Source organism: Haliaeetus albicilla, chromosome 4 (genome assembly GCF_947461875.1).
Source record: "Haliaeetus albicilla chromosome 4, bHalAlb1.1, whole genome shotgun sequence".
In the NCBI taxonomy this organism is placed as follows: Eukaryota; Metazoa; Chordata; class Aves; order Accipitriformes; family Accipitridae; genus Haliaeetus; species Haliaeetus albicilla.
Window position 1 is genome coordinate 23,062,003 of NC_091486.1, and position 14,666 is coordinate 23,076,668.

Here is a 14,666-nt window from a genome sequence, read left to right on the forward strand (position 1 = left end):
GGATTTGACTTAAAGAACAAATGTTGTCTCTCAGGTTTGTTGCTGTTAGGTACCAGCTGAGGATCTATGCCTAGAAAAAGGTAAATAAATACTGCTGTAAAGTGCCAGCATTTTTTTACTTACCTTGAGTGTAGAATGCCAAATGCAATAACAACCACGGTATTTTACTTTTTTCCATTTGTTTCATAGTTTCCCCTTTGAGTTCTGCAGTCATGTTTAAAGTTGGCTCACAAGCATAAACATGGCTAAAGAACTTGTCTGTTTTCTTGTTTAGATGAGGCTGCAGTGAAGTGCAACATTATATGAATATAAGTCTGTAGAAAGTACTGTGCAATGCTTAGTGCCTTTGCTTTATATTCTCTTCAACACAGCTGGTGAAAATGGCTGAAAATGGAGATGGTGAAAACATGTCTATTTTGGAAAGCAAAATCTGTCAGCAAATTGAGGTAAGTTCAACTTATAGTTTGGATCTGGACTGAGATGTAGTTTTGGAGACATTCATTGGTAGGGATTTGGCAAGTGGGAAATTAACTTCATAGGGAGTTAGACTTGAATCTTCAGCTCTTTAAAAAAATGTCTGTCCCAGGTGTATGACAGGTATTTAATATGTCAAGATAACTCATAATTGTAGGCATAAGTTGGAAGTTATACTTGTCTAGAGTTGCCTGTAAGATCACCATTTTAAAACACAGAAGGTTTAACTTGCTTGCGTTTAGGTGCTAGAGCAAGTGAATGTATCATTAAACAATTAAATAATTAAACATTATTACTATGTTCACTGGGGTTATTCTATCTATACAAATAGGAAGATACATTTTAATTCTGTATGACTTAGGGGTTTTTGTGGAAAAAAATCCTCCTACTTGGGCATCTGTGGTGGTCAAAATACTAGCATGTTGCATAACTTGCTATTATGATTTACTGCTTTGTAATTTATTGCTACAAATTACAACTAAACTTATGTGCCTGCTTTACATTAACTATTTCTCACTCTAGAGGCTTGGAGGGTTACACTATAATGGAAAACTAAGCACATCACTTAAAATGATATCTAGAACAAAACCATTTTCCTGAAGGACAAAAATACAGCTGCACGTGTATCCCCATTAGCATATGGAGCTGTAGTCATTATTTATTAAAAAACACCCCACCCCCCCCACCCACCCCCCCGAGATTGAGGAAAAATAGTTGTCAAAGCTAGACTTGTGGTAATGTGAGTCTGAGGTATACTAGAGGGAGAGGTATTGTTCTAAAACTTGCACTGACTTTTTGAAGCACAATGATATTGGTGGAAACACTCCAGCTTATCCTATGGCTTCAAGTATTTGTCCCCAGTTAGATGACAGCTAGCAAGCAAAAGAATCTGATTCACTTGTCTGTCTTGTACTGAATTGTCTTCCCATGCTGGACATGATCAAAATGAGGACATAGTAAATTAAAATGAAAACAATTTTTTTATCTTAGAGTATTTTCTTGAATGACACCTAGAAACTCTAGTCTATGTGTATGATTTCTCAGTGTGGCAAATACAATATTCTTGCTTATGCCTTCCTTAGAATGAGGACGAAAACCTGAATTCCCTTGGTGATTAATTTGACTTTTGACTCTGCAGAGCTTGATCAGGTTGATGAATAATGATGTTAACAGAATAAGATTCGTGCCTCTCTTAAACAAAACTGCAGTCTACCTGTGCCTCATTAGTCCCACTGGATGAAGCACTGGGTTTTTTACAGCTTATGTGCTGCAGCTAACTTTTGGAAAAGTACCATGTTAAAGCAGGAAGTAATAATTTCAGAATTTCTAATTGTTCAGATTATTGAATTTTGGTATGTCTTGATCCACTGCAGTAAGTTGTCAGATGAAAATGAGCTTTTAAGACTGAACATTCAAAGACAAATCTCTCTCTTCTCCTCCCTCCCCCTTCTTTTTTGCAGTACTATTTTGGCAATCACAATCTACCAAGAGACAAGTTCCTAAAGGAACAGATCAAACTAGACGATGGCTGGGTGCCTTTAGAAGTAATGATCAAATTCAACAGGTAAAACAAAGTACAACTAGTCTGGATGGGGTAACTTTCAGCTACTTAACTCTTTTTGGAGCCAAATATCCCTGGTCTGCATGTACAACTTCTATTGCTGTTTTAACATCTGGCTTCAGCTTTGCCTGTATATTTGTAATAACCTGTGTCTGTTTACTCAATAGGTTAAGTCGCCTTTCAAAAGATTTTAGTGTTATTGTAGAAGCACTAAGAAAATCCAAGACTGGTCTAATGGAAATAAATGAAGACAAAACTAAAATCAGAAGATCTCCAAACAAACCCCTTCCTGAATTAAATGACCAATATAAGGCTGCAATTAAAAACAGATCTGTGTATGTTGTAAGTAAACTTCTTCCTTTGCACTGTGCTGTTCTGCATGACTTTGATTGAAAACCATCTAAGTAAAGCTTGAATTAACTCATACTAGATAGGGTATAATTTCTGACTAAGTGTCTGTTGCATATAATTGAAGCTTGTTGCTGTCTTGCAGAAAGGCTTTCCACTAGATGCAACTCTTGATGATATCAAAGAATGGCTTGAGGATAAAGGTCCAGTTGAAAACATTCAAATGAGGAGAACATTGCAGAGAACATTTAAGGTAGCTCTTGCGATGAACAGTTAGACCTGGGCCAGGGATCCCCCCGGACAACATTTTGTTCAGTTACGTAACACTGAATGTCTCTCACCATTTAACAGGGCTCAATATTTGCAGTTTTTGATAGTGTTGAATCTGCTAAGAAGTTCACAGAGATCCCAAACCAGAAGTACAAAGACACAGAGCTGATAGTACTTTTCAAGTAAGTCCACTTAACTGACGTCTGAACTAATAATGGTCAAGGGTGGATTTAGACAAGAACCTGGCTTGAACTGAGAAGTGTAAGTTTCTACACTGTTGTACAGGTATTGATAGCTGTACCTTTTGGAGGCTAGCTGTCCTGGTTTCAGCTGGGATAGAGTTAATTTTCATTCTAGTAGCTGGTCTAGTGTTACATTTTGGGTTCAATATGAGAAGAATGTTTTCAGTTGTTGCTAAGTAGTGTTTAGACTAAGTCAAGGATTTTTCTGCTTCTCATGCCCGGGCTGGAGGGGCACAAGAAGTTGGGAGGGACACAGCCAGGACAGCTGAGCCAAACTGGCCAAAGGGGTATTCCATACCATGTGACGTCATGCCCAGTATATAAACTGGGGGGGGGGGGGGGGGGAATCACTGCTCAGGGACTAACTGGGCATCAGTCAGCGAGTGGTGAGCAATTGCACTGTGCATCACTTGTTTTGTATATTCCAATCTTTTATTATTATTGTTGTTTTATTATTGTTATTAGTTTATTCCTTTCTGTTTTATTAAACTGTTTTTATCTCAACACACAAGTTTTACTTTTTTTTTTTTTTTCTTCCCGATTCTGTCCCCCATCCCACTGAATGGGGGGGAGTGGGTGAGTGGCTGCGTGGCGCTTAGTTACTGGCTGGGGTTAAACCACAACACTAGCATCTCAACTATTTCTTGGCTACTGCTGTCTTAAAAAGTAATTATAATGGAATTCTTTAAGTGGTATTAACTTAGCTTATGTTCTGTTGAAGGGAGGAGTATTGTACAAAGAAGAATGAAGAAAGGAGACAAAACAAAGTAGAAGCCAAAGCAAGAGCTAAACAGTAAGTCATTATCAATTGAAGTGCCTGGTTTTGCTCACCTGACCACACTTGAACCAACTCTTAACTAATTTAACTTTTCTACAGGGAAAAAGAAGAAAAACAGAAACAAGCAGCAGATGCTGAAATGGTATGGGTTTCTTAAATCTCTATACCTGAAAACTATGCAACGCTTGCTTTTGCATGGATTTTCAATCCACACGTAACAAACATGCTCCTGCAGCTACATTTTGTAAACCTAACGTGGGATATTCAGAGTCTGAAATTCTATAATATAGAGCACTTTCTGGAAAATCACTTCAGCTTTTCTAACTAACCTACAGTAAGACTTTGTTTTGTCATGGCATTTAATCTTATTTTCAAGAGACTAATTTTCTTTAAAGGATCATATCCTGAATTTAAATTATTAGGCATGTTTACCTGTTCAGAAGTGATCCTAAATGCACCATTGAGATGATAATTTTTCTGTGGTATTTAAAGGATCCAGTAAGGATTTAATCAGTATTAGATAGATTTTCAACCTGAGGTGTCAGCCTTCAGAAAACTGTTTTGTAGAATTTAAAGAGTGTAACTCTCTTATGGGAAAGGAGTCCTAAGTTCCACAAAGATAGATCATAGTAAGCAAAGAAAATTTTAAAAAGGGGGAAGAAAAAAAAAGGAGCAGGACACACCATGCAAGACTTGGGCATCAGCATAAATAAGCTATGTAGCAAGAATGCTTGGATTACTGATGGAGCTAAGGGGGGGTGACTTAAATTGTTTATTTATCACTATCATGTTTTAATAGTCTTAGGATTGAGGGGAAAAAAATTAATATTCAAGCTTGACTCTTCAACAAAAATGTGGGGTTTTTTTAATCTCATTTAGAAGTCTCTGGAAGAAAAAACAGGATGTCTTTTGAAGTTTTCTGGTGATCTAGATGATCAAACATGCAGAGAAGATCTCCATGATGTATTTTCTGATCACGGAGAAATCAAATGGATACACTTTGTCAGAGGTGCGAAGGAGGTCAGTAGAATCTTAAGACAAGGAGTTAAGATATCTGTATTAGATTTTGAAACTGAATGATTAAATGCTTGTTCTCATATGTAATCAAATAAGAAATTATTTGACTTGTGGAATTGCAGAGTATCTAGAGAATTAAATTATCCCCTTAAATTCTTTCAAAAGAACACATAAAAGGTTCCAGCCTTCTCAGTTCATAAGGTCAAAATTGAGACTGAGAATGTTTGTTCGGACAACCTGAGGGTTTTGCTTCAGTCTAGGCATATTTTACATCATGCAAGAGTAATGAACTTACTGAGGCACCTAACAGCATACATTGTTCATCATTCTAGCTGAATGTTTTCGCAGTAAGATTCAAATGCAGATGCCACTCTTCTTTTTAAGGGAATTATCCTCTTTAAGGATATTGCAAAAGAAGCTCTGGAAAAAGCCAAAGCAGCAAATAATGGAAACTTACAGCTTCGGAGCAAGGATGTTACATGGGAAGTGCTAGAAGGAGATGCAGAGAAAGAAGCTCTGAAAAAAATACTGGAAGATCAGCAAGAACTGCTGAAACAGAAAACAAAAGGTCCTCCTTTTATTGGCTTAAACATTTATAATGTCCTAGAAGTGGCATTGTGTGAAAGTAACTGTGAATTGTGAATATGTACTGAACACTGACTAATTGTAAAGCATTCTTTTGAGTTTGCCAGTTAAAAGACAAATGATACAAAGTTCCTGACATCTCCCCACAGGACGCAAAATTAAAGGAAAAGGAAGAGGGGGAAAGATACCTCAAGGTGCACACAAAGGAAAAGTACAGTTTCAGGGCAAGAAAATAAAGTTTGAGAATGAAGAAGAAGGTGGTGAAGATGATACCAAAACAGGTATGTTATTTTGTGCACTGGATATAGCTTCTTTAGTACATGGAGCTACTTTCTGGAGAAGTACTCATGTTTATTACAAGTGTTTCAGATTTGGCCCTCATTGTAGTATTTCTGTCCTCTTGTCAGTATCAGTAAAGTAACTTTAAACGTCTTGCGCTTGATTCCTTCCAGAACTGTCCAAAAAGTTTATTAAAACAATTACTAGATAGCTGAGGCTGTACTGCAGGGCTGTTCAAAGCATTCTGCATTGAAAGAAGGGGGTTGTCAGCAACATTACACAACTGTACAGACCCAGTCTCAAGTGGTGATTTTTTTTTTTCCTTGAGGATATGAGAAGACTTCATAGTTCTGCATATTGGTATTTAGCTTGGAGAAGATGAAGAGCTAAGTTTCTGTTCATTAGATATGGCACCTGCTTAAAGAAAACCCAGTGAAACCTACTCCTGTTAGATTGTATTCCTTCATCTTCTTATCTGCCTTCCTACTGTGAAGTTATACAGGGAAGAAGCTCTTCAAAGTTGCCATTTTAGAACATCTAAAAGCTTTAAGTCACAGTAATAAGTAAACCCTCTAGCACAGCAGTGGCTGTGGATAAACTAGGACTCATCGTTGAATTTACATGGTAGGAAGGGTTTGTTTTTTTCAGAAGATTTCATGTAATACTGAAATGCTTTCCTTTACCATAAATGACTACGTATTCAATCTTGCAGAACCAGCAAGTCCCAAGAAGAGACCACTAGAGGAAATGGAAAAAGAACAGCCTGCACCAAAACAACTGAAAACAGAAAATGGAGATGGAGATCAGTAATACTACAATTTAAAAAAAAAAATTTTTTTTATTGTTCCATTTTCAATAGGTTTTAAAGACATGCCTCAGTTCAGGAGTTTCTTGGCAGAAAATCTAATGAAATCCACTTCAATGTCAACCTACAATGAGATGAAAGTTTCATTTTGTTGGGTTACAGCTTTTTTTGTTGTTTAAGAAGCATGTTTAGTCTTACCACCCTGCAAAACTCTTTTATATTTATAGTTTTGTTTATACTGTCAGATCCTCTCAACTTCTCTGGCACTTCATTCAAATGTAAAAGGTTCCAGACTTTGTAATCTTGCGGTTATGTTAAATAGCAGCTGCCAATAAATTCAGAACTTCAAACTGCTTACTACTCAAGCCTGGATGTTAATGTAGTATAAAGCTGTAACTGTGAAGTAGCAAAGCTGAAGGACAGGCTTCCATTATTTTAGTTCAAGTCACCAAGAGACTAGGTACAGCTGAATAAGACTTCTAGTCTTTGCTACTCAACATACTTAAGTCTTCAAATCTTGGTCAGTCTACTCCAGGATTCTCTCTACTTCCCCTGTGGTAATGAGATACATGTCTTCTAGGCCAGCATTTAGCACCCAGGAACTTGCCTGTGGGCTTAAGCTTCCATACTCTAGTATCCTGACTAGATCTTCTATTGTAGGATGAAGTGCACAGCTTCCTCCTGCCCCCTCTAAGACAGTTCTATGAGAGATTTCACTGGCTGTAGCTATTTGCAGTACAGAGCATAGAACGCTAAAATAATGCTACAGCTGTAAAATCCTAGTTACTCTGGCCTTCATTACTTAATTCAGTCTAAGTTCCAGTTGCAGATAGGATCAAGCAAATTAACTATGGAAAGCTGAGTCAAGGAGATTACCCTTGGCTTTTTCACATCTAGTTGCAGTGCTGGCTTTAATCTTTGTGTATATCTTTGACTTGCATTACAATGATTCTTTTCCTTGTTCAACTACAAAATGTAGTAACAGCAATGGCACTTGATGCCATTGTGAACTTCTCTCAAGTGCTGTGAGCATTCCTCACCCAGTACGTATGGCCCTAAAACTTAATTTTCTTAAGTAGAATTTATTTATCTGCCTAGTACAAAACAGAGCATTTTCTTAGTTATGTTAGGTTTTATACTTACTGATTTCTTCTTATGGAACTTGTATGATGCTGGTAGGTCATATCTAAGTTCTGTGAACAGTACAAAGAATACTTGTTAGACTAGAATGATTATTAGTCAATTGACTTGCACCCTACATCCCTATTCTTCTATTTCTCCTATTGTCTACCTCTGTTGCCCCCTGACTAGATAACTGTTTTGACCTCTGGACTAGATTATGACTGAACATTTAAGCCAACCACATCAGACAGTAAGTGGATGGCTGAAATGCAGTTGTGTTTCAAGCACTTGTACAACTTCCATGTCTCAAGTTGTACGACTGTATAAAGCATCCAGCTGGTGATATTTAAGAGTCAGGAAGATACTTGGAACAACTGTCAGAAAAATATTTAGGTGGCTTTAAGGACAGAATGCTTTTTTGTGTGAGAACTGACCTGCACTTTTGCTTTTGTTATTCAGCAACAATCTCCTTTTGAAGCAGGAAGGTAGGTAACTTCTGCTTGAAGGCAAGATCTAGTCCAGGAAGAAATCCAATTCTAATTCTGCGCAGAATATGTATCCCTGTGAGCTTTAGCAAGTGCCTGCTTATATTCTAGCCAGGTAGCAAGGTATTAAAAAAACAAACAAACAAACAACCCACCAAAAAGGCTGCTTAAAAAAAGATATGTGTCATTTTCAGTGTTAAATCACACTTAAATTTACCTCTGGCTGTTAAAACTGACTAGTAGTGTTAAAGATACTAGCCCCAACAAAATGTTTGGGTTTTTTTTTTTCCTTTAACAACAAATTAATCTTACCTGCTATGACTTCCATTTTCACTTCCCATTCATCTGCTTTCTTTTGAATGTGCTACAATATTAAATAGATACAGGTAAATTTAAAAGCTTGTTTCTACACTGTCTTATAAACATCTACACCGCTGTAGTTATTTAAGAAGTCTCCTGTGCTTTGTTTTTCAAGCTGAAACATTAGATCACATACTTATCTTGACGTATGTGAGATCACAGTTATTTGACATGATTAGTATTTATCCAAAACAAGCTTCATACCCTATAAAGGTGTGAACAAATCAGTGAAGCTATAGACAACATCATTAAATGCTAGCTATTTCATTGCATGGTTAATGCGCCCTACTAAAATGAAGGACTTACCTGCCGTGTTGAAGTTTTGTGAAGGGAATATACAGCTGTTTTCGCCATTTGTAAAGCAGTTTTCAGAAAAATCATATCTATTCCTAAAAGAATGATGAAATTACTAGAACTGTTAAATGCAAGCTTAAACTAGAGAATTTACAGATCTGCTGCATACTTCAATTTTTCTGGAGTAATAGCTATTTGAGAAACAGTGCTGAATACATTAAAATACAGAAAGTATTTCCAAAACTTACCCACTTGCTTTTACTAAAAGAGAAAAATGATATGAAATAGCTAGAATTGTTTATTTTTAAAAAACCCAGTGATTGTCAGTCACAATGCTGAAGTTAATCTGTACTTAGGAAACTGATTCCAGATCAACAAAACTCTAGGTAATTACAATAGGTAATTGTAATAAAGAAGGGAGTTGTTTCATTAAAAGTGTTTCCCTTGCTATTTCATTCCTAATGATTTCTAACTGACTTTTGGAATTACCAACCTTTATTATGCTTGGTACCAAAGGGAGGGTTCATAATAACTGTGTCAAAAGTCTCCAACATGCTGTCAGATAAAGAGCAGACATCACACTGAACCATGTTGATGTTCGTGAGCTCAAAGTCTTCAATATTGCTATTAAATATTTCCAGTGCATCTGCATCTATATCAAACCCCACACACAATCTATTAAAAAAAAAAAAAAAGCTACATATTAGCCTCCTGCAAACTAAAATGGTGTTTAAATTCTACAGTAAAGTTTTGAAAGGGATCTGTGTATACAACTTGTTTTGTCTAGGAAGTGTAACAAGCATACACTACAAATTCAGTGCTGATAACAATGTGAGTAGCTCTTTGCCCTTTCTCAAATATCCTTGTAAAGTCTGTGAAGGAAGCTTCATGTGTTCATTTGGTGCTTCAGGGGAAAGCAAACATTGTGACTTCCAAATTCATGGCAACTGTCCATCTCTTGCACTATTTGTATGGTTACTGACTGTCTAAGCATAGTAAATAGCCTCATTATGCACCAGATTAGATACCTAAAATTAATTTAGTTCAGAATTGCTATGTTTTAATCTATTTTTCTATTCTTCTATGCCAGAAAAAAACAGAAGCAGAACTTAGTATTAAATACTTACCCTGCTCCTAACATTGCACTTCCAATGCTGAGCATGCCACAACCACATCCTAAATCTGCAATTGTTTTGTTTTCAATATCATCAAAAGTATTGTGAATTGTATAAAGCATACATGCTGAGGGGGGAAAAAAAATCCACAGGTCAATAATACCAACTATTGCATCTGATTAATCAAGAAAAGCTACTTCTGCCTTCAGAAAACTCTGAACTAAAGGTTTCTTGTCATGCAAAATTAAGCTGATGTTCTCACTGCCTGTAATTCTCTTTTTCATTTATATGTGAAAACAAGTCAAAACCATCTTGACGAGTTATAGAACTCTAGATCTTTGGTGGAGAGACTACACATAGAGCTGTTGAATATTGTTTGTGGGAAAAATATGCCTCTAAATTTGGTGAAAAACAATAGAAGGATGTAAAATGTTAGAAAAAAATCATAATTAAGGTATGGATGAGTGTTGGTATATACGCTTTTACTGTTTTTTGTGTGTCATGAAATAAGTCCATTTCAGATTTCTCATTTACAGATTAAGATGTTTCTATCACAACATATCGTTTAAATCAATTTACTTGATTTTTGGATTGTACATTAACAGCATACTTCTAATGAAAAGAAGTTAGCAGCTCATTAAGAAATAATTAATTACATTCCAGCTGGATACAATTTCTCAACTACTTTTAGTGTAAAGGCTTCAAAGGAGATAATGCAGTGGAAACTTTTTATTTTAAAGTGCTGATGAAGAACTAGTAAGAGACAGCAGTGTCGTAGGTAATCTCTACCTGCGATATGAGGTCTTGTTGGATACTGTTCAAGGACCAGTTTTGGACTTTCGAAAGTATCGACTTGTTGAAGACAGCTTTCCAGTTCCTTAAGCTTTAATTTCTTCATGCTTATAGTTTAACTGAGGAAAATAATGTGTAATCAGTTACAATAATATAAATAAACTACATATTATCTTAAATTACTTTGTACTTAAAATCCCACTGTACTCCTCAGCATCTCCCAGGTGTTTCCAGGCAGCAGTTTCCAGAGATCCGGCTGACGGCGCACCGCTGGCGGGAGACCGGCGCGGCGCCGGCTAACGCCAGGCCGTTCCCGGACCGCGGCAGCCCCTCTCTCCTCGCGCACCGCCGGTAACTGGCGCCCGCCTCGGCCCGGGCCTCCGCTCCTACCGACAGGCCCCGGCCGCCGCCGAGAGAGGCGCCCAGCCCAAAGCGGAGCAGGAACCGAGCCCCAGGGACCTCCGCCAACCAGGCCGGCCGCTCGCCCGACGGGGCCCTCCCCGCGGCCGCGAAGCCGCTGACCCGCAGACGCCTCCACAGCCCCCCCCGCCACCGGCCACCCCTTGACGCCGCCTCCACTCACCGCGGCCCCGGCGGGGCGGGCTGACGGCCGGGCCGGGCGGTTCCGGCCCGAGCCGATCCGAGCCGAGCGCCGCCGCGCACTTCCGCCGCGCCGCCCGGCCCCTCGCCCCAGCCAGCCGCCAGCCGCCGGCGCCGGGCCGAGCGGAGCGGAGCAGAGCGCAGCCGGGCGACGGGTGGCCGCGCCGCGCCCCGCCCCCTGCCCGCCCCCCCCGGCGCGAGGCGGCCGCTGGCGGAGCCGCCGCCTCTTTCCAGGCAAAGGGGGAGCTGCGGGAATGAAATGCCGCGGAACTTTCCCCCTTTTTTTAATTAACGACCCTTAGCTTTGACTGTCGCGTATTATAAGCACGATGCATTTTATGACAACCTCCCGCGTTACCACGGTGAGGTGTGTGCGAAAGCGCGGTCTCCCAGGGCGGTTCCCCAGCACTGTCCTCGGTGGTCAAGCTGTTGAGCGCCATCAGGGACAGAAAGCAAGGAAACGGACTTCTGCCTGCCCGCTGGAAGGCACGCTCCTTGAGAGAAAAGTAACGGACATACGTGCTTTTCTCACGTTTTCCTCCCTAGCTTCCCGGGGGGAGACATACGGCACCGCCTGCCCGATATTCTCTGCCCTCAAAGAGCCGCAGCCCCAGTCACCAGAAGATGGACAGCCACAGGAAACGCGGTGGCAAAGCCAGCAGAGGGGCGTCCGCCTGGGGGACCGGGGGCTTTGCTGCTGCCAGACGAAAGGTTACTTTCGTTTAGGGACAGATGGTTTTCCTTTTGAGGTTTTCCATTACAGAGTTAAAAATCTATTTATCGAGCTTTAAAGCCGCTGAGCAGTACGTAAGCTACGGTAACTCACATCCAGGTCCGTTCCCTCCCGGTGGGAGCGTGCAGAGGCACGCCGGCGCTTCGGGGCGCGGGGCTGCGGCTGCCCCGGACACCCCGCCGGGCCCGCGGCCGCCCAGACGCTGCCGCCGAAGCCCGGTGGAGCTCCGCCACCTCCAGCGGGGCTGCCGACGGGAGCGAGCGCGCAACCGCGGTCCGGAAGCCTCAGAGGTGCCTCCCGCGTCCCTCCCGCAGGTGCCCGTGCCCCCGGAGCCGCCACCGCCTCGGACCCGGCGGGACCCCGGCGGCCCGGCACCGGCGGCAGCGCGGCGTCTTCGCGGCAGCCGCTCCGCCGGAGGAGCGGCTCGGTAACAAAGAGGACTCCGCTACCGTCGGGGAGCGCCGACCTCCCCAGGTGGGCCCTTCCCAGGCGGTCGGGGCCGCGACGGCAGGCGGCGCGCAGCCCCGCGGCTGCCGCGTCCCCCGTCCTGGCAAGAAGTTGGGAGGCCGGCGGGCGGCGACATTTTGTGGGGCGGCGGCGCGGGCCGCGCACCTGCGCGCTGACAGGGCGGCGCGGGCCGGCGGGGAGGGCAGAGGAAGAGGAGGGGTAATGTCAGGGGAGGGGAGAGGCAGTGTCAGGAGGAGGGAGCGGGCGGCGGGGAGGGCGCCGGTTCCGCGGCTATCGCGAGAGGGAGGCGCCGCTGGGAGGGGAGAGAGGGCGGCGGGGGGAGCCCCAGAGCCGGGAGCCCGGCGCAGCCGTAACGGCTCCTCAGTTCCCCATCATGGCGGGGACCGGCGCCAGCGGCCGGGATAAGCGGGCGACGGCGGCGCGGCTGAAGACGGCGCTGGGCGGCGAGAGCGGCGCGGCGGCGGCGGGCGAGCTGCGGGCGTTGCTGGAGCGGGTGCTGGCCCCGGCGGCGGGCCTGGGCGGCGGCGGCGCCGAGGCGGCGGCCGAGGCGCTGGAGTGGTGCCGCTGCCTGCTGTCGGGCGGGGAGCCGTGGGACAGCTTCGTGCAAGCCGTGCGGGCCTACGACCCGGCCACGCTGTGCGGCCTGGTGTGGACGGCCAACTTCGTGGCCTACCGGTGCCGGACGTGCGGGATCTCGCCCTGCATGAGCCTGTGCGCCGAGTGTTTCCACCAGGGCGAGCACGCCGGGCACGACTACAACATGTTCCGGAGCCAGGCGGGGGGCGCCTGCGACTGCGGCGACAGCAACGTCATGCGGGAGGCCGGGTGAGCGCCGGGCGGCCTCGGCGGGGCGGGCGGGCACCTGCCGGCGGGGGGCGGCCCCCGCGGGCCGAGCGGCCTCCTCGGTGCGGGGCAGAGGTGTGTCCGGAGCTCGGCGGCTGCCCGCGGCCTCCCTGCGCGCCGGGGGAGCGGGGGGTGCGTGGGGCACCTGCTTCCGTGTGGGTCGCCGCCCGCCCTCCCTGGCGGCGGGCCGGACGAGGCTCTGTGGAAGCGGCGCCCGGTCCGGGCTGAGGGGGGCGTCGGCCCCGCCTTCCCGGCCGCCAGCCCCGGCAGGGGTCCGGCGAGGTGGCATCCTTCTTTGTTGATGTGCGTGTGCCTTTTTTAGGACGCTTATGCAAATCTCGTTGTCCTTGCACCGAGCGCCTGCCTTCAGGGAAGGTGATAAGGCGGAGGGCAAGGGGAGGCAGTACCTGACAGCTTCCAGCTAGCTGCCTTGGCCTAGCGCAGCTAACCATGAAGTGCGTCCAAGTACTTTTGGACTTCGTGTGAGCAAATATGCCCAAGTGAACAGATTGAGTAAGAGGGAGCCATTTTTTGTGTGTTTTCCCAGTCTGCAGTTCATCTTGCCTTCTGTTTTTGCTGTTCTCAGCTTTAAATCGAGGAATTCGGTGACTCTTGTATGGGTACAACCGGGCAGGGTTTTGTGGAAATCAAATGTCCTTCGTATTCTGTCAGCGTGCAGACCTACTGGAGGCAAGACTTAAGTATCTGGTCAGAAGAGGAACGTGGTACCTCATTATACCTTCCTTTGTTGCCTTTATACCCAACAGTAAAAGGAAGAGGGATCAGTCAACCAGTTATTGGGTGGAGGTAATACCTAGCCAGTAAACTTCAAATTTCAGAAATGGGTGTCTTTTTGGAGCTCTCTGTGTTCCTGTTCATTTACTGGAGAGTTAAAGGCTTCACCGGAAGACGGTTTGGACTGCTTGAGTGAGGCTTCTCTTCTGACTAGCTTTCTAGAATAGTCTCTGTCTTGATAGTCTTAGCCTGGGTGAGATCGCATGCTCTCATAAGAGCCGTCTCACGTCTTCCTAATAAATCCTGAGTTGTGGCATACCTAGCAGAAAATGCTAGGAACATATCGATGTATTAAAACATTTTCCTTGGTTCTTTTCATGTTTTTATCATTACAGTCTATAATTCTGCATCGCTCACTCTTCATCTTAAGATTCCTTCTCTTTTTGCATTTCTACGTAGAGATTTTACTAATTCTGCTTTTTTCTGTTGCTTGAAGGTTGCTGTCTTGGCTCTGATTCTCTGTGTCTGTAGTCACCATTCTTCTGCTCTAGGCCTTGAGGTGGCTTCATTCTGTGTTCCTACTACAGCTTTTTCCTCTTTGTTTCTCTTACTAGCTGCCTTCATCATTTCTTCATTCTTCGTTTTTGGTGGAATCTTTTCTTATTGGTCGACTCCCTCCAATGGAAGAATTTTTTTCCTCCTTTTGTTTTCATTGATCTTCAGTGGTTTCAAGGGGCTACTCCTGAACTGATTCTTTATC

The 14,666-nt window shown here is 43.8% G+C and overlaps 3 protein-coding genes across 17 annotated transcripts in view; 2 read left to right on the forward strand and 1 right to left on the reverse strand.

Annotated features, from left to right (window-relative positions):
- The window catches only part of SSB (small RNA binding exonuclease protection factor La), a 25,142-nt gene extending 18,430 nt beyond the window's left edge, over positions 1–6,712 (forward strand). For all 4 annotated transcript variants that reach the window (XM_069781365.1, XM_069781367.1, XM_069781364.1 and 1 more), the window contains exons 2-12: positions 372–446; positions 1,935–2,038; positions 2,203–2,377; positions 2,529–2,636; positions 2,735–2,835; positions 3,617–3,688; positions 3,773–3,815; positions 4,553–4,693; positions 5,075–5,258; positions 5,425–5,556; positions 6,267–6,712. In XM_069781365.1, coding sequence (XP_069637466.1) covers positions 381–446; positions 1,935–2,038; positions 2,203–2,377; positions 2,529–2,636; positions 2,735–2,835; positions 3,617–3,688; positions 3,773–3,815; positions 4,553–4,693; positions 5,075–5,258; positions 5,425–5,556; positions 6,267–6,364 — 1,224 coding nt within the window. In that variant the 5' untranslated portion in view covers positions 372–380 and the 3' untranslated portion in view covers positions 6,365–6,712. The remainder of the gene's footprint in view (positions 1–371; positions 447–1,934; positions 2,039–2,202; positions 2,378–2,528; positions 2,637–2,734; positions 2,836–3,616; positions 3,689–3,772; positions 3,816–4,552; positions 4,694–5,074; positions 5,259–5,424; positions 5,557–6,266) is intronic.
- METTL5 (methyltransferase 5, N6-adenosine) lies at positions 4,516–12,483 on the reverse strand. Of its 7 annotated transcripts, none has more exons than XM_069781375.1 (8): positions 12,236–12,483; positions 10,525–10,646; positions 9,748–9,862; positions 9,114–9,295; positions 8,633–8,715; positions 8,279–8,330; positions 7,503–7,552; positions 4,516–4,704 (listed from the first exon to the last, which is right to left on the reverse strand). In XM_069781375.1, exons 2-8 carry the CDS (start codon positions 10,631–10,633, stop codon positions 4,648–4,650), a joined length of 648 nt encoding a protein of 215 aa, XP_069637476.1. In that variant the 5' UTR covers positions 10,634–10,646; positions 12,236–12,483; the 3' UTR covers positions 4,516–4,647. The 7 variants fall into 7 exon arrangements, with proteins under 7 accessions (XP_069637476.1, XP_069637475.1, XP_069637482.1 ...); XM_069781374.1 differs by lacking the exon at positions 12,236–12,483 and adding an exon at positions 11,954–12,194; XM_069781381.1 differs by lacking the exon at positions 12,236–12,483 and adding an exon at positions 11,111–11,257 and having other exon boundaries at positions 9,114–9,175.
- A 130-nt stretch (positions 12,484–12,613) lies between these two features.
- UBR3 (ubiquitin protein ligase E3 component n-recognin 3) overlaps positions 12,614–14,666 on the forward strand; it is a 121,108-nt gene continuing 119,055 nt past the window's right edge. For 5 of the 6 annotated variants that reach the window (XM_069781330.1, XM_069781332.1, XM_069781334.1 and 2 more), the window contains exon 1: positions 12,615–13,153. In XM_069781330.1, coding sequence (XP_069637431.1) covers positions 12,702–13,153 — 452 coding nt within the window. In that variant the 5' untranslated portion in view covers positions 12,615–12,701. Of the gene's footprint in view, positions 13,154–14,666 lie in introns of all 6 variants that reach the window. The other variant, XM_069781331.1, reaches the window with a different exon arrangement.

What these genes read in the sequence shown, in the direction of transcription:
- METTL5 (XM_069781375.1), bottom strand. Translation starts at nt 10,633, where the DNA reads ATGAAGAAATTAAAGCTTAAGGAACTGGAAAGCTGTCTTCAACAAGTC. An exon ending in AACAAGACCTCATATCGCAG is followed by an intron (nt 9,863 to 10,524) that starts GTAGAGATTACC and finishes TTCCCCCCTCAG; the next exon opens with CATGTATGCTTTATACAATT. An exon ending in AGTTCCATAAGAAGAAATCA is followed by an intron (nt 4,705 to 7,502) that starts GTAAGTATAAAA and finishes CCTTGTCTTAAG; the next exon opens with ATTCTACTGACCTCCTTCGC.